The 20,237-nt window shown below is 28.1% G+C and overlaps 1 protein-coding gene across 1 annotated transcript in view; it reads left to right on the forward strand.

Moving 5' to 3' along the window:
- Positions 1–2,978: 2,978 nt before the first annotated feature.
- Positions 2,979–20,237, forward strand: part of LOC108562510 — a 47,129-nt gene continuing 29,870 nt past the window's right edge. The window contains exons 1-2 of the mRNA XM_017920877.1: positions 2,979–3,065; positions 11,497–11,920. Of these exons, the coding sequence (XP_017776366.1) occupies positions 11,528–11,920 (393 nt within the window). The 5' untranslated portion in view covers positions 2,979–3,065; positions 11,497–11,527. The remainder of the gene's footprint in view (positions 3,066–11,496; positions 11,921–20,237) is intronic.

The following is a 20,237-nucleotide window of genomic DNA, read 5'->3' on the forward strand; positions in this document are numbered from 1 at the left end:
AAGATGCATACATTAAGATAGTTCTTCTAAATAATCAATTAGGGGGATATACGATGATCAGTTTGTTTTATCACTTCAAACGCGCGAGATATCCGTGAGAAGAATATGTCATTATCTCAATTTAATTTGATAGATTAAAACTAATACCGCATTAGTAAATATATCTCTCTTTGCGTTTCGCTTCAGGATATTTCAATTAATTCTAAAAAAAAATCATCTGATCTGATTTCGGTCGTTATTCAAATTTATTCAAACCTAAATTTGTTCACCTTCCCAAATGGTTCTTAATACATTTCCTACTGTGGGCTGGTATATTTTGTAAAAAACGACGTTTTGAAAGCATTTTAAATCATGTTACATTTATGTGCATTCGCAATTAATCTCAAAACTTATGTAATTTTATATTTACGTCTAAGCTAATTGACTCTTATCAAATGTTAATTTCGTAATTAAACATTAATTGTGAACATTAAATAGCTTTTATGTTGATAATGATATTAGGACACATTACAACAAAAATACATATTTGGAAGTGAGCCATTTCAGATACTTTTTTTTTAAGTACGAAATGAGGTAGTTATTAAAAATATAAACATATAAATTATATTGGAAACTGTTTCAAAATTTAAAGCTAATTAGTTTATATAAGCGGGATTTCCCACGTTTGCTAATATACTTAATTTGTTTAATAAATAATAATTAAATACGAAGTATGCATTTTTTTAAAAGATTTGCGACAAATTTGCAATGTAGATTTACATACGTTTAATTCGAATTACTTTCTATTTATATGAAATATTTATGTAATATATAATAAACGCAGCAAATCAATTTGGTTTTAATTTTCTTATTATGTTATTTTGTTTAGTTTGTTTTTGGTAATTTGTTGCAATAAATGTTATTATACAAACAATTAGTAAGCTTTTATATATTTCATGAATACAATGGAACCTCACTTAACGAGTTTAATCCGTTCCAAAATTTCCGGATTTTTACTCGTATAGTGAAACATAATCAAAAATACACATGATATGTGTACACAAGTTTTGAAAATGATGTACCAAGCGCACAATCCGGAACTTCTCTTCTCATCGTCACTCATTATGCGAAACGTTGCTCGTTATGCGAGTCATTTTTCTTAGAATTCATTTTGCTCCTTAAGCGAAATGCTCGTTATGCGAGGTGTTCGTTAAGCGAGGTTCCATTGTATATAAAATATTATGTACGTAATGATAAAAATGATTTTTTTTTGTAATATGATTGAGTTGAGTTTAACTGTTATTTGTCTATAAAACATTTAATATTTGCTTCAAAGTTATTAATTGAATAATTATAATAAAATTGAAATATAAAAAAAAACTTAATATACAGATAATTTGATGGAGATGTGATTATTTATGTATATATCATTTGTGTTTACAGTATTTGAGTACTAACTACTTTAATTTCAAGATTTTTTTCATAGATTGAATTTTGTAATTTGTAATCTATAATTAATATGTTAATAAACAGATCATTGAAATAGACTCATTATTTTATTATTATATAAATGTATTTATCGTCTTATTTTTATAATACATCATTAAATATGAGTTTTTATTATATGACAAAGATTTAATTATATTAGTTTTATGAATACAATTTTCTGTCTTCATTTTAATATTTAGAAACCAATAAGTAATATGAGATTTATTTTCTTCTATTTTATATTAACCCTTTCCAGCCCATTTTTTGTTTGTTTTATTTAAATCTTTATAAAAGCACTTCTTTAATCATAAACAAACATCTTACCTGTTTTTTTCATTATTCAACATTACCTACTGTTAAAAATACATCTAGCTTCAATTCATATTAGTTGCTTCCAACAGTTTTAATCGTCGAAAGACAAAGTTGAATTTAAAAACTAATGATTCCATTTGGAATCACTGGGTTGGAAAGGGTTAATTTTAAATAGTGTTATTTTCTATATGTTGATTTATTTATTCGTTATATTATTTCTAAAAAAAAATGAACATATTTATTGAGAAAATGAAAAGCTGCGATAATGCACAACAATAGTAATGTCTTAAAGCAAATAAATTATGTTACTCTCTGTATTTGTGTTTATTTTTAAATATATTGTTGCATTTTTTTTATTATTGTGATAATTGATTAACAGACAATTTTTTTTAGTTATTCTTTATTTCGTCATATTTTTTAAGAAAATGTCTTAAATATCAAAATAATCCAATTAATTATTTATTTACATTAGACAGAAACACAATTATAATAATTATTTTATAACAAAAATTAACATTTCCAGTTTATTACATGTTAATGTACTCTTTATTTTCATTTATGATAGTAAAAATATTTTAATTAAGTTAATTATAAGATATTAATTATATTGTCTCTAAGAATAAACTAAATATTTATTGAGAAAATATTTATAAAAAGAGATAAACCAATTAATTATTTTAATCTGTTCGTGGGAAAATCACATATTATAAAACAAAAGAAAAAGTACGCTTTTTCCTATATGTAAGAAGTAAAAAAAAAACGATAAGAAATGAGTTTGTTACTTATTTATTTAGCAAGTGTGCGTGTGTGTTTCTAGGGATATGTCTTATGTGTGTGTGTGTTTGTGAGCTGCTGATGTGAATGGGATTTGGTGAGTATATGTGTGTGGAAGCTGTGTGGCTTACAGAAACCACGCCGAACGGGGATTCAGTTGATCGCATACTTTGCCCGACGTTGGACGCAAAACTTGCAGTAAGTAGTAACTACTACTACACAACCTACCATCATCATCAACAGTCGACGCAACGAAAAACGGGTCCCGCGAAAAGCGCGAATTCCAGGACAACCAAAGACAAGATCTCCAACGGCCCTCCAATAACTTCCGACCATCACTTGCAACCACCGTCGAGGAACAGCGTGTACCTGTGCAGTGCAATAAAGTTAACAAGAACTAGTGACGAACTCTAAGTGATAAAACTAAAGATACACCGCACTTCCAGATATTAAAAAAATAACAGAAATACAAACGAGAAAAAACTAATCAACTAAGTTTAAAGACTATTATGGTAAGTAAAGAAAACTTATTTTTTTTTTTAAATCGCTAATTCTTATCATTCCATATATTTAAATCGCTTGATAAAACAAAATGTTGCTTCGAAACGCCTAATGCACGCAGCGTTTTAATTGTTTTAAATTATGAAATATGTGTATTATGCATTAACCTACATTTTCCTTCCTGAAATTATCTGTTGGTAAAAGAACCGAAAAATAATAAATTAAAAAGAAAAAAAAAAGGAAACGTGAAACGTATAATGAAATTTATCGTATAACGAAATCAAATATTCGAAATTAAACTAATCAATGCGGATTTGTTTACAAAATCACTCGTTGGCCAATAATAAATTCGTTTATAATTACAAATAATTAATTGGACCATTAGCGCTCGCAACTCCTAATGGATACTAATTAGAAATTATCTCAATTCTCCCATTACGTTAATATTGTTCATGCAGAGAGATTAAACTACTTTTTTTTTATAATTTCAAAGATTTCATTAACTCCCAAATTTCTCCTGTAATTAAAAAATGTTATCTAATAAAACGATTATTTTCACCTAAACCTGTGATTTTTTTTTTAAATATTTATTTACGTTGGAGGATTCAAACTTTATTTAGTATTCAAAGATTGCATCGTGTACATATCCCATTCATCCACAATAAATATTAATGCGCTTTATCAAATAATTTATGTTCATTCCGTGTCAAATGTCAGCACAATTTCGTTCGTACATATTATTTTCTTTTATAATTACATATGAAGGCTGGGGGGAATCCCCGAACTGTATCGGTACGTTCAATTGCGATTTGTGCAAATCGGGAACGTGGTGCGTCGCAATTAAGATTCATAATTGAATCCTGACTGGTTTCAGTGAAAAAGTTAATTCAGTATATTTTATGCGGCGATTAAAAATACGATACGTGAGCGTATTTTAAGTACACGTCTGTTGTGTCATGTTTCGTTCGTTTATTCTTTATTATTTTTTTTTAAAGGAAAAACAGGTAATTAGATTTCCACTTTGTGGGGTTCTTTTCATTTTGTATAAGGAAACGTTATTAATAAAGATACGTGTATAAGGAAATGCTGTTGGCGTAGATGATGATTGTTTTTGCTGTCGTCGCGAGATTTCAACACAACACCAATTAGATTTTACAGAAAAATATATATATGTGGTTTTCAGTAAAAGTTTCTTAATAGCGAAAAGAAAATTTCTGACTAATATATATGATAATTATAGTAAAGAATAGTGCGGTTCCGCTATATAAAGTAAAAAAAATGATAATTTTTTTAGAAAAAATATTTTTGTGTATGATTTCAATTAAAATTGCACCATGTGAGGATTTGGTGTGTTTATAAACAAATATAAACATTTTTCTTTTATAAGTTATAATAACTTCTATATAATTTATGATTAAATATTGTGCGATGATTTTTAAAATAATATGTAAAGATTATCAAAGTTTTTTCTAAATTTTAACAAAGTCGATAAGTTTTATTTTCTTTGATTTTACACATGTAAATGAACTTTATCGTTAGTGAATTTTAATGTAATTACATTTCACTATTACTACTTAAAAAATAATATTTTTAATCAAGAGATGTATTTCAAAGTGTTTATGAAGCTAAAATCATTGAATTATATATATTACTTAATAATTTGTTTTTTTATAAATTCTGATGTAATATTTACTTATAATAAGTAATTATAAAACATGTGTTTAATAATGAATTAATCTAACAAAATTTGAATACAAATGAATGATATGCAATTAATTTACATAAATAAATTTGCAACAACAAAGATAATTACATGTAATTTTGTCTATTATTAGTCAGTAATAGAGATAAAATTATTCATTCAATAATAGAAAAAAGACTACTAACCCAAGTATATTAGTTATTTTGTAGTATTATAACTTATAATGCGTAAATCAGTACAAATGCACACATGAATTAAGACTTATTAATTTAACTAACTTTGTTTATTACTAGAGTAGAGCAGTCAAATTAAGTTTCATTTCATTCATATATTAAAGTAGTATCATTGATAGATATTCTTTAAGATCGTGTATTTATTTTATCAAAAAACAGAATTTTGAATTTTAATTGGATTGATGCATAATTATCAGGCATTTTTGTAAATAAAAATTGCTGTTTTGTTTACTTTTTTTAATAAAAATATTATTTGTAAATGAGAAGTTATTGAAGTAGATGGTGACTATGCTCCGGAATAATCATTTAAATATGTTATTGTAGAATTTTTATGATTGTTTTTTCATATTAAATATTGTTTAAAAAACGCCTGGTAATTATGCACCAACCCAATAATAGAAATGAATTTGATACTATTACTAATATCAAGCCTAAATCATGACATTATTTTTATTTTGTCCAATAAAATTTAGTTTGTTTAATAGAAACCGCACTATTCCAGTTATTGTTACTTTTGTATCAAAAAATTGCATTTCATATTTGTATTCGTAAGTCTTTAATAGAATAATTATCATAAATCCAAATTTTTGAGTCTCAAAACTCATGAATTAAACGATTTTAATCAATATTGCGAATAATACAAGGACTGCATTGGATTTTCATAAAATTAAAAAGAATAAAATTTGTTACCGGCATTTTTTTTAATTCGAATTCATAGATAGGATCAGCGCTTTTCTAATTCCACGACGGTATGAAAAACAAACTCAAAATAGAATGTTAATTGCAAATGATGCATAATTGAATGCTTCAATCTTAATCCTGAGGAAATCTTAATTAGTAAAAGATATCATTTCCATTGCGTAAACAACATTCTCGAGGTTGAATATAAAGTGCTAAAGATTCATAGAATCTTGCAGTATATGTGTCTATATTGCGACAAATCAATAATCATCCTCTTTAGTAAACTTTACTTTTTCCTAATGACAAATACCTTTTAATGAAAAGTGTGAAATTTTATTAAATTAATCATTTCAAATATGATTGATGCAAAATCAGAACTTTATAGATTGTGTAATTTTTAGTTGAATACAAATACAATATGTAATAGCATAATTATTTTTGATACTTTATTTATAAATTTGGTTTTATAAAATTCCTCTCTCATATAATATTTATTATAGATTAAAAAAAAAACTATGAATTAAACCTAAATATTTTATCTTTTTTGTAAGTTTTCTTATTGATAATTTATAATGATTATTCAAAATAATTTGGTTAAATTCGAATATAATTATTATGAAGTTTTTATTACCGATTGCAACTTTTGAAAATATTATATAAGAAACATTTTGAATACTTTTCGTAAACAATGATGTTGAAGTTGAAAAGGAGTTACCTTTGTCACTTTTTTTTACTGAATAAAATCTGGTTTAAATGATAAAGGGGAATAGCGTTAAGAATTTATGGTCAAATTTAGTTGAAGTAAAATCAGGTTTCGAAACAATGAACTTATTTGAAAACGAAAAACTTTATGTTCTTATAATCAGAATACGTTAAAACTTGTGATAATATTTTATATGCATTTTTTTATTAATACATGATACCTCGCATAGTACGTCTTTGATCAGTCCAGATCTATTGTAGTCCGGTTTGAAAATATCATATCTAACTAAATTATTATGTATAGAAAAGTCTCTTTTTGTGCGATTATTTTTTCTATGAATTTAATTACTAGATTACTCCGGTTCTGCGATATTGATCGAAAAAATACTTTATAGGAAAAAATAATGGAAAAGAGCAAAGAAATGAGTATTATAATGCAATTATAATACTTTGGAAAGTAAGTGAATTAACTTAATCATTTTTGTATGCAATGTACACTTAATTATGGACAATGAGTGAATCGCAAGGTTGCAATTAATTGCTGGCATTGAAAATGTTCCTAACCTCGATTAACCTTACGAAATAATGAGTATGAAATTCGATATAATAAGTATTTGGATTAATGTATAATTAGAAGCTCTTCGCGGTGCTCATTGCTGCTGGATACGCAAGATTACGCTCTCCATCCTCGTCCCACTCACGTGTAACCGTGCACCTCATTATGTCTGCAAACGCTGCTAACAGAAACGCCCCGAACAACGGAAAATCTCCTTTACTAAAATAACCCAATGCAAAGTTATGACAATCGCACTCATTTTAATAATCCACATTTGTGCCAATTTCGCACCTAAGAAAATATTTAATTTAATTTTAGACTTCCTGTCCAGAAAGAAAATCCTACAACACTTTTGCTTTGAAAACCCAAATGGCGCAATATCTTTTGTAATCGAAATTTACGTCCGTCGGATGGGGGGAAAACCGCATATTATTTATTTATAAAAACACTTCTGATAAACGACTTAATTATATTGCATTTAATTGTAAACAACATATTCAGTTTATGGGAGTCCTCGAATTATCTTGAATTTCATCTCTTTCGTTTTCTGTTTTTGAAAGGCAGATATTTTGAAATTTCCTATGAATTATTATCCTTCAAGTCATTAGCATTAATTTCCATTCGAATCAATTAAATCTAACATTATTATGCGTTCTGTTTATTGCCAAAACGGAATATCGTTTATTCAGATTTACGGCTGCAGACGAATCCTATTATTAACTTGTTGAAATTCCAACAACACTCGAAGTAGGCGAAAAAGCCTTCTCCGGATTCCGCACCGAAATAACAAAACCGAATAACTTTGTGTAATTTTGCATTCTATTGTATACCTTATTCTAAATGCGGACCAATTTTATGCAACAGTTTCTTGCACCAACTGCAAATGCAAGCGATGCTTATACCCGCATTTGCATGCATATTTATCAGAAAACATTATATATTTGTAATAGAAAAAATAAGGATGTTTCAAAATCAATCTTTGAATAGTAAATGCAACGATGATTATTCTAAATGCACGAATGTTAATAAGAAAAAAAAATATTAGAAAAAGGATGTTTCATAATTTATGGTACGCTTGACATTGGATAATTGATCAACGCTTGTGTCAATCATTTGAACGTCATTGAGAATACATTCTTTGAAATGCAAGATATTCGGTGACTCATCTTCAGTATACAGTATATATAATATGACATCCACTAAATACGACCTAAATACATGGGAAGAAACTTTTCACTACTTTATAATAATTAAGCAATTATTTGTTGCAACTATGCAGTTCAAGCGCATTCTCATGCTATTTATGTTATTACATCATTTCAGTAATAAATTAATTCAAAAGAAGTTTTTCTTTCTGAAATATATTAAAAAGTTACAATTAAAAATACTTCATTATTATATTTAGAACTGAACATTTAGATTACTCCAATCCATTCAATACATCAAGATTATGGGAATTAATAAGTTTAATTATAATTCACTATAGTTATTATTTTATAAATTTAAAATTTAATTTAAAAAGTTAATATTTATTTTAAATTTTTAATAAATATTAATTATTATACATATATAGTTTTAATTTATTACTTCTCACACCTTTTAGACAAATTAATGAAAAATAGTTGAAGAATTTTCATAAGGATTAATGAAGATATCTTAATTTTGTTACAGTAAAAATATAGCGTCATTAAATCGTGACGAATGTAATTTTATGTATGTTAGATATTTAAATTATTTTAATTCCTTCCAAGAATCGACTTTCATAAGTAAATTATAAAATCAGACAAAGATTCAGGTTAAACTTTTGATTTATATCAATATATTAGAATTAATGTTGATATTGAACATAATTGTAATAGCATCAATAATGAGATTTAATTATATTGATATTTAGGATATTTCAGTAATTATGATTACTTGAGTTTAAATATTAATAATTACTAATTATTAAAGGAATGATAAATACTTATTTATAATACTCTTTGAATAAACTAGTTATCAATCTTACGAGGATTCAATGGGAGAGAATTATAATCTTCTTTGGAATTTATACAGTATACAAGAAATAAAAATGTAAGGATTTACTGTGAATCAAGGAAATATTAAACTTAATCATTTCACGATCTTTTCATTTTCATTCTAGTTTAAGTAATTTTTAATAGAATACTTTAGAATTAAGTTAATTTTATAAAATAGTGGCAAATCGGAGGATGTTTCTGCAATATATACATAGAGCGGAAGAACCTCGTAATTGAGGTTATCAGATGATCCTTCTTAACAAATATATAACAAATAGATAGATGGAAACTAAACAATTTGTAATTATCAAATTAATCGATGACGACAGGAATAATGTTTTATATGAACACATGAGTATGACTACAATCAATTAAATAAGATAATTTGGTGAATTATTCACTTATTTTCCTACATTTATACGATTGTAGTGTTCTAAATGTTGGAAAATAGTCATTTTAATAATTTAATCATATTTAAGTGTGAAAAAAATGATTTTTTTACGTGATAATCGAAGATAAATAAAAAAAATGAACTCGATATTGAACTCCGTAAATGATGCAATCTAAATGTCTCACTTGTCTAAAACTTTGTGAAAGGATAACTTACTATAAAGTTTCAATTAAATAATTGAATACCTAGTTTAGGTATTTTCTGGCGTATTTTCAAATTTTGCGATTATCGCAACTGCAAATTGATAATACAAGAGTTTAGAAAATAATTATGTCAACATTGAACTAACTGCATTGTGCTAGTTTCAAAAATGAAAATGTTCAAGAATCTTCTAGAATTATTTGTATTGAAATGTTAAATGAAAATAAATAATTTTTAAAAGGTTTTTTTTTTTTGAAATTGTGAATTATAACATGTTACATTTGGATACTTAAAATTAATTAATTCAGTGGTCATTCCTCAGATTTAATACCAAAAAAGAACAAAATAACCTTTGAAATTTATTCAGAATATACTAAATGACGTTATTATTTCAACTTTGAAGGAATTAAACGGTTTTGAAAAGCATTGAACTAAATTTATTAACTTCTAAAATAAATGATTTTCTTAGAAAAAAAAATTTTTCTTCCGTTCATTTCTTTATTGAAATGTTAGACAAGTTGACTAATTTAAAAAAAATATTTTGTCAATTAAACAATTGTAAACTGTACATATAAAAAGAAAGAAATCAGTTGGAAGAATGTGATAATTTCTCGGATTTAATATCAACAAAGTACGGTATAACCTTTGAAAATCCATTAGCCGTTTCTTGCTTGCGTTTTTACGCTCGTAAATCGAACACCGTCGGCATTAATCTTACGAGCTTAAGCGCTAATCCCGCATGTAAAACGAACGTCTCTTAAAATATTCCAGATAATTATTATACAGTCGCTTTCCACGTGCGAAATAAATGCAAGACATTTAAATGCATCCCAATATACGGTTTCGATAATAACTACACAACAGCAAAAAGAAGGAAAAAAATAATGTATAATTTCGATTTTCAAGACGTGTTTTATTTTAATGGACATCGGCTTTTAATTGCATGCTCATCGAATGCATGGAAATGAAAAGAAATCAATATTTATTGGATGTAGATCTAATGTAAGTTATGATGATGTTTGTTGTTTTTCTTCGACGTTTTGTAGCTTGATTTGGTGTTATGGTTCTATTGTTTTGAAGCGCATACCTTGCTTGTGTCAGGATAAATAGGTGCAAAACGTTACGCAAGAACAATGTCAAGGTGCGGGACAAATGGTTGCATGAAACGCTGGGTGTTGTTAATTATACGAGTGCGATTGTAGTAAAAAAAGGAAGGCAATAAGCAATCGAGCTGTAGACACACCAAATACCGATAGCATTACATAGGTTTCTATAATTATCTTGATGTTTGTATACTTTGCCAGCAAACGTACAACACACGTACACACATGGATCTACTTTCAACAACGGTCTCGGCGTTGTTAGGTGGCCGGTTTAGGCTTAAGACAAGTCATAACGAATAGCTGCTAGAAGTTTGAATGGTATTGAGTTGTTTGGCAAGCTGAAAACGTGCAATTAATGATGTTTACTGCACCGTTTCATCGGCATGAAAACCGGCTACTTACTACTCCCGACTCCATAAATCCCGATCTCGTTAATGCCTCCAGACGACGCACAACTGCACACACATACTGGAGTCCTCTTCCATCCACAAAACAAAGTAAATAAATACCAAATCCAAACCGGAAACCATCTCCAATTGATCCCAAACAACGCCAGTCTCTTCCGTTCCATCAATCAGACTTTGAACTTGAAACCAATCGAGACTACTTCAATCACACCACTCATGATATGAACTGATATTTTCGTATTTACAGACAACTTAATTTTAAAACGTACTAAACAAAAATAACATCTTCATCATCTTTAATATGTTTCTTTTCTTCGCTTCCCAATTCCGACAAACGTCAAAAATAAACAAAAGGAAGGATTGTGTTTATTATTTCCTTTGCCTTCCTGCGTTTACGTAATCGAAAATAACGTTTCTAATTCTTTCTGTTTTTGTTCTTTCTTTCTAGTGGTGAATGCGTAGCAAATGAATTCAGGAAGATGTGGTGGACAAAGTGTGGTTTATTGGGATTAGTGCTTTTGGTGCACGTCGTGTGGAGTGCGCAAACCTCCGGTTATCTGAACCGCCAGAGAACGAATGTGCTAAAGGGATTGAGAGGATCTAGATTTGATGTGCCTTCGGTTAGGTTGAGGCATCACGGTTCCTCATCGCGTTATCCTCATTTGGATGGTGTGTTAAGTAAAGTGAACAAATTGGCCAACTCGAGGACCGCGACGACAACTTCCGCTCCATTGAGGACATCGAAGAACCGGAAACCAGTCGGAAGGAACAACGATGATCTGTACGAGACTTACGATGATTTTGAGTATATGGATAGGAACGGAGATGAGCTAGACAAGGATGATGATGACTTCATGCATTCGGAGAGCGAGGTTCGTAATTTTGATCTTATCAGACTTACCTATTTAACTCTTATACTTAAATATAAATGTAAACAAAATTGTATCTTTATTTAGTCACAAATTTGATAGACTATTGATTAAGTAACTTTCATTCTTGAAGGTTTTGTAAATTAAGTTTTGAGTTCATTAAATATTTGAAAATGTATAATTCAACATAGAACAAAATAGTTCCATTATCTCTCAAACATTACAAGAGCCGACTGTAAAATAGATTGAACTGATTATAATGTTATTTGTACAACTCAATTGGATTGATTTTATTGCAGCGATTTTAAATTGTACTTGTATGGTGTAGAAGAAGCTCAGAACTCGTTGAAACAGATACAATAAATTCAGTACAGCAAACAGTAACATCAATAAAACCAGAACAGTAATAATTGCAAACATCAATAACATAAAACGAGAGAATGTTGATACATATAATCTTGAGTTTGCGACACTTCCATTAAAACGTAATAATAGTTAGATTGAAAACATATTAACGTATATCTCGAGTTTTGGATACGTTTTTAACAAAAAATATAAAAAATTACTATTATAATATTAATATTGTTACTGAAAAGGTGAATATTTTTCGGTTCGCAGTCAGTTTTGGCTTGAGAAATACACTTACAGAATATAATTAAAGGTTGTATTCATTTTAAATGGTAAAAGCATCATAATAGTAGTATTTTTTAAGTTATGATTTTTTACGCGTAGTATTTATGTGTGCAATAAAGTTTTTTTTTGTAAATTTACAATTAGAAGAGAATAAATGTTAAAGTTATCATTAAGAAGTTCTACAAATATACAATTAATATTGACTGACAAATATTGTGAAAATGTCTAAAACTGACAATGAAATGACAATGTTTAATTTGAAAGTACGAACCGGAGTAAATTACCTCAAATGGGGTAAAAATTAATTCTTAGGATGTAATGACGACGTTCACCAATAAAATTCGATGTATCCATGAAAAATATTAGAATTTCCATCTCCAGGTTATAATGGGGTAAATTAATAATAATTAATATATTAATATAAAGTTTTGTCTAAGGATAAAGAAATCTATACGATAAAACCTAAAATTATAAATTCGCCTATAAGTTAATAATATGATTAATGGTACGTGTTAAAGATCAATGTTATAATTCAGTTTTCCGACGATGATCACTATAATGCAGCATCCCGAGGTGCTTTTAATCATGTAACCGTCCACGGAGCTTTTATCGTGCCGTACATTTTGCCATTGGCGTGGGTGGCACACACGGAACAAAAGGCTGAGAAGGCAGAAAACGCAACGAAACCTGTTTTTCCAAGTTATTAACGTGAAAAACGATGCACTTGCGAAATATTAATGCGAATGTTTTGGCTCGATGCACGCATTCCTCGTGCGAAAAGAAATCGACAATTCCAATGGCAAAAGTAAAACATGAATATCAACAACTAAATTAAAAAAAAAAAATAATAAAATAAAAAAAAAGCGAAGTGAAGGAGGAGGAACGTTACAGTAATTGTTTCTGAATTTTGTGCGGCGATAAGGCGGTTTACCGTGACCTGAAAAGACCTAAAACCAGTGACGACTGCTTATCAATCTTCAGAAGCGACGAAAATCGAAGCACACGATAAATGTGCGAGACATGTGTCTCAGAGGAGGAGACGGCTTTCGCAAGAATTTTTTTTTAAAACCCGCCGTTGCATCACTCGACACAATTCAGTTCCTGTTATGTATTTATCTTCGTTTATGTATGAATGTGTATATATTTTTTTTTAGAACGCGTAGGATGTACTCCACGATTAACGGTAAATTATTGAATCGGGAATAATTAGAGGATGCGATTGACATGTCAGACACGACGAGATCACTATTTGTCAATCGTAGATTTTAATTGGTTCTGATGTAGAAGCCGTTCAATTTCTTATTTCTTCATTCCATCGGCAGTGTTGTTATTAGGGGTTTTCCCCGTTGTTTTATGCAAAGTTAACAAAAGCTCTTTGTTGTTTGGCGCGAGACCACCGTGAAGAAGCGCGAAACCCGGGCACGTCAGGTCGATGCAAGCCCATGTGATTCATTCGAGGCTACACCTTTTGCATTCCTTCAGTTTTATGCAGACAATTTACATCATACAATTATTTTTTTTTGTCGTTTCGGCGTTCGAACCCAAAGCTCAATTAACCCAACCACTTTTAGACGTGACATCATCGTAATTGTCACAATTGAGTCTCGTTTGCATACGCCTGTCACATGCATATCATCTGCAAGAGATTACGTTAATGTCATCCATCTAATCATTTATCATGGGAAAAACTAAACTAGTATTTCAATTCCCTTTTCGGCGATCTTTTCACTTCACAAACACAAACAAAAGTCGCTTCCCTCTGTTCGTTTTATGCCCAAGTTTGTTGTTCCATCATTTGCTTTATTACACTGTTTGGGAATTCCGTTTATTTTTTATCGTTTCTCCTTGCGCGTTCCCGAATGGAATACCAAATGGGCCGAATCAAACTACTTTTGTAACTGTATTTGCTTTCATCTCCTTCCAAATTAGGCCTGCAATAACACATCCTCTTCTACAGCTAAAATAAATATGATTAAAAAAGAAACTTTCTGTATTTTTTGAACACTATAATTTGTCTATTTTTTTTTTATTTAATTAAACACAAACTTTGACACAATAGACGAACCTACTTCGATTCAATTTGCATACAATAAATTCCGAGTAAATTAGCTTTCCTTTTTAATGATATAACAGATTTACATCTAAGTAAACCGCGCACATCGATTATCATTAAATAAACGCATTTATTTCTCGTTTGGCCTTAAAAGAAAATATATCTGTTTATTGCCATGTTCCAATTTCAGCCTAAGAAATTGCAGTTTTTATTTCTTCTCAATCCAAAGAATTATTGCTGAAATATCGCATCGAGAATTTCCCATTGACAGATTTTTTTCTCTCTCTCTTTCGATATATTTCTCAACGGTACTTTCTTTTCTATATTTATTATATTAAATACGAAATAAATCAATTCGTTTAGAACGGTTTTGTAATTTTTTTTAAACATTATTGCGTAGAAATGAACACACTTTTTATGTAATTATCTTACTAATTTATGTACGTTTCCAGAATGATAATTAAGGATTCTATAATTTGTGATTATTTGAGTATTACTTAACCGATAAGCAAGCATTATGAGTGCGTTATTAACGTCCCGATAATCGTAAATTTTTCTTCAATCTTATCAGATAAATTATGGTCAAATTAATTGAATATTTACCTTTATACCTTTATGTGTTTAACTTTAAATTAATAACAATAATTACAGTCAGTTGCAATTATTCATGGGTTTTTCTTAATTCATACATTTTTTTCTGTTATTATTTATATAATTTTTACAATAATTATTAATCATAAAGATTTTCATCGAAATGAAACAATGATATTAAATATGAAATTTTTCATAGTTTCAAATATTTAGCAATGAATATATTATTAATATTAACATATTCTATAATGATTAACATTTCCAAAATACAAATTTCAAAGTCAATATTTATTTCATTGTAAAAATGGTATTACTATAAAATGCTTTTTATAATTTAAAAGTTTCGAAATTTCTACAATTTATTATAACTTGCTTAACCTTTGTTCAGATTTGATTATATAATTTTCTTCAATTCGATTATTAATTTTGCTCAGCTACTAAATTTACATCATTGTGAAAGTGTTGATATTGTGGAAAGAAAATGATGAGACTTTATCATAATGTTAAATTCGTCTATTAAATTTAAATGTCTATAAATTACATTTTGTTGTGTATACAAATTATTATTGTTGCAAAAATGTATTTCTAGAAAATGCAAAAACACACTGGCAACAGATCAAAGAAAGCTTAGTATTTTGGATATTTGTCAAATTTACAAAAAAAAATGAAAAACTGCACAGATAACTTCTTCAAACTAATCTAATGATGCACGTGTCTAGACTATATGGAGACATTAACCATTAAATAAATATGATAAATGAAGCACCTTTTGCAGACTCAAAACTTAAGTGTATTAAGCTTGTTTTTCATAATATGTTGAAAGATTTTACGACATTCCTTTTTATATACCGTATAGTTTGCATTGCATCTGTTACATGAGACATTTGTAACTCTATGTATTAATTATATTTAATATTTGATAGTTAATTAATTTAGAGAGTTTAGATATTTTATTTAAACTAATTAATAATTTATAAACTAAAAATTTTAAGCTATTTTCTTAATATCACTTATTCAAAGTCAAAGTCTTTTAATTGTTGTTTATTTAGAAATAATTAATTTTATTTAAATATATTTATAATTCTTGTTACAAATTGAAACGAGAGTTGCGTTATTTTTATTGTTAAATAGTAATAAATTATTACGACTAGACAAGTGAAAGCAATCTATAAATAAAACGGAATACACAACGCGTATGACACACGAATGTGGATCACCATATCCATATTAAAACGGTGTACAATTCTTCCTATAAAATATTAAGTTCGTGAATATTAAAATAATAAATAAAACAGATATTGCTATCCCCCAACTTACGAACTCCAGGACTTAAGAACAAAATTCTAAAATCTCTAACTTGTTACAAGGAGATAATATTTTTGGAAGATCTATTATCTGTTTTTTTGCATGGTTGTCGTTCCTTTTGTCGTTTTTTATTAAATAATTATGTGATTGTGATCTATTCTGAAAAGTATTTGTAAGTAAGTACGAGGGGTCTAACAAAAGTTCGTTAAGTTGGCATTAATTAATTTGCTTCTGAAAAATCAAAAGGTGTTTCTTAATTTGTTAAAGTCTAACGATATTTCATGTAAAATTTCAAGAAGATCGGTAAGAATGGATAGGAGAAAATGCAAGATTAGTGAAGGTTAGTAGAAATTCCACCACCAACACAGCAAAAATTTGTTTTGTCATTCTCTACGGATTTCGATATCAACTCAAGTCTATGCAAATTTTCCAGAAATGCCAAAATGTATATGGTATGAATGCATCATCCCATGTGACTATTTCCAAGTGGTTTCAAAGATTTCAGACCAGATTTCTGTGGAAGAACCTCGTGTAGGTTGCCCGAAATCTTCGACCGATGATACCGACCAAAGCTACACGAAGAAATCCGTCATTTTTAAATGACAACCAAATAAGGCACGTGTTCGTTTTGCCGAATATTTCTTGGAAAATTGAGAAAATGGAGATTCTAGTACTTTTAGTAAAATCATAACAGGCAATGAATCTTGATTCTAAAAGTTTGACCTGAAAATCAATCAGCAGTCCATAGTATAGAGCGAAGATGGTGCAAATCCCCCCGGTTAAAACGAGACAACAAAAATCAGCAACAAAAGTGATAATCTCGATTTACTCTACCAGGGTAAAAGTGGTAGCTGCTACAAGTTTTCAAAAATTTGTTGAGAATCCAGAAACATCCACCCCATTCACCCTACTGAAATAACCAACAACTTTCTTGCGCTCTCTGGCACCAATGAAATTCGCACAATACCTTATTCTACCGACCTAGCGCCTTGTGATTTCTGGCTGTTTCCGAAAATTAAAAATAATTGAAGTAAAAAGTCTTGAGTTCCAATAAAGAGATCATAATGTAAAACTTGAAAAGCTTGAATGTTTTGTAAGGTCTTTCACCTCAATTAAGAAATGTATTGAAATAAATGGACATTATGTAGAGAAATTACAAAAGGATGAAAATTAAATATATTAAAATAAAATTGTTTTTTTTTCAGTCAACTTAGCGAACTGTTGTTACACCCACGTAGTTGTTTATTTTAATTTATTTTTTCAAATTTATGCAGTCAGTAATACGGAATTTAACATATATAATAGTAAAAACCACGATAAAGTGTATTAACATAAGTATATTATGAAATTTTTAAAATTTACCCAATGCTGCGACATTGAATATCATTAAACATTTAAAACTGGATCCAAAATAAAAACTCCGAGCGAAATAATAAATATATAATCATTCTAGTCACAAAATTCTAGTCTCATACCTCTATTTTATTGACAACTGCACAATGTGAGCAGACGAATATGTATATATTTTTTTATTGTTCTTTTGAGCATTGATTATAAATGGAAATTCTTACACACAATCCATCGATATCGGAAATAAGCGTTCATGTTAAGAGACTATAAATAAACATTAAATCATTGCGAGGCTTTATAATCGTTACGATAAGAATAATATGTGGCTATTAAATTGCGTCCATTTCACGTTGAGCAATTTGAATAATTGCAGTCTCTGTTCCTATTTAAATAACGATATTAATTAGAAAGTAAGGTGTAACAATTATTTACTATTAATTGCTTCACAGAACGAGTCTTGAATTGATAATAGGGTCATCAATTCGGTATTCTATTGAATTTATTTATTGTGTTGTTGCATCTATTTTAAAGCGGATTCAACGGTATCAGGGTTTTCGGAGAAAGTCAATTTTAATTTTGCAAGCAGCTGTTCGATGTTAAATCAATGTTGGGAGAATCTCCGAATAAAATTAGAACTGAACAAATCTTTTTCACATCGCGTTTTTATTCAAAATACGCAGGTTATTATTGAATCCTGACTATTAATAATTATATAATTGATCTCTTTGTTTTTTCATTAAGTAAATTTTGTATTTCAATTAAATAAGTTAAATTTAATAATTTACACATAAATAATAAATTGTACACGAAGAACAATTGTTGCTAAGTTCTTGTTCATAAAAAGTGAATTGTATATGTTTATAGTAGATTCATTCAAAGTAATATTGAACTAAATAAAGATAAATCTTAGAAACTTTGTACGCTTCTTTTTGTCCTTTGATCCTAAGAAATAGACCAATCACTTTTTACATATATTTTAATCTAGATAAGCGTTTTTATGACACACGACCCAACATTTTTGATTGTACTGCGACATTTTGACATAAGGTGACAAATATATCATTTCGCGACCCAATAGTCAATAGTTTTTTTGACTCAAGGTGACATCTGTCATTTAGCGATTTAATAATTTATAACATAAAATAATTGAGGATTTAACGAAATTTGATAGCTGTCATTTCACGATTTAAAATTTATTGAGACCCATAGGTTGAGAAACGCTGGTCTACAATAAACTTGTCAAATATAATTAATTATTCTAAAAAGTGTATAATATTTATTGTTTCACAATAAATAATGACCCAATTAAAACCAAAGAGCCCAAGTGTATACTATTTTTCTGATTATTAATAATTCATAACTATTAATTCTTACATAATTATAAAAACTCAATATTTTAAGTTACGGAAAACATTTATTTTAATTAAGCTCATTTCATATTTCTATAACGTAGTTAAGCGTGATCAAATGATTATCTTGCATAACGGAAAACAAAGAATTTAAATTATTTTTAGACTTATAACACATTTAATTAATTGGATTATTCAATTAGTAGAATAATAATATTTTTTAGATTAATTATAATAAATACAAAATAACTTAAAGCAAAAATAATTGAAGCATGTTGTACATATAAAGATAATAGTAATTATTTTAATGAATTTCTTAAATTAAATGATTTTTATTAAATCAAATAAAGTTAAATGTATTTTAAAGAGTTGTATACATTTTACACTTATATAATTTCTACATAGAGTTTAATGCCCACTATGTTCTACATAGCATTTATTATTCAATAAAGGTTTACTATTCATTAGAATAATAGTAAATCATATAGAATTAATTATTGTTAGTTCATTCAAACATCAATTATTAATAGATTTAAAATATAATTCCACAAGAACGATTTGCATCACACAATAAATTAAATAATAATTTGTTAATTAAAATAATGATTTAGTATTTCTCAAATAACACGAATTAAACTTATTTGGTAGTGTTTTTCATTATAAGTCATTTTCTAGTACTAGCAAATAGAGCAATTAATTTTACATGTATTTTATTAATACTAACAAAACGTCTTTGCAGTAACAAATAGTCATTTATCGCTATACAGTGAATTATATTCTAAAGAGATTAAGGAATTTTATCTACTAGAATCTAGTAGTTTCTTTATAACTTACATCAACTGTATATAGTTTCAACTGTCATCATTTCATTATTGTTTTGTAATATAATTATGATGAAACAGTGATTTAAATTAGTCAGTATTGGACAATAAAAAAATCTAATAATAGTTCAGAGAGTTTGCTGACTTTAAGCCCAAATTGCTTTTGCTTTATCCACATGTGTTATTTGTGAGCCGTTCGTACAAATTCTTAGTTATTT

The sequence above is a fragment of the Nicrophorus vespilloides genome, unplaced genomic scaffold, assembly GCF_001412225.1.
Source record: "Nicrophorus vespilloides isolate i.1.1-1 unplaced genomic scaffold, Nicve_v1.0, whole genome shotgun sequence".
In the NCBI taxonomy this organism is placed as follows: Eukaryota; Metazoa; Arthropoda; class Insecta; order Coleoptera; family Silphidae; genus Nicrophorus; species Nicrophorus vespilloides.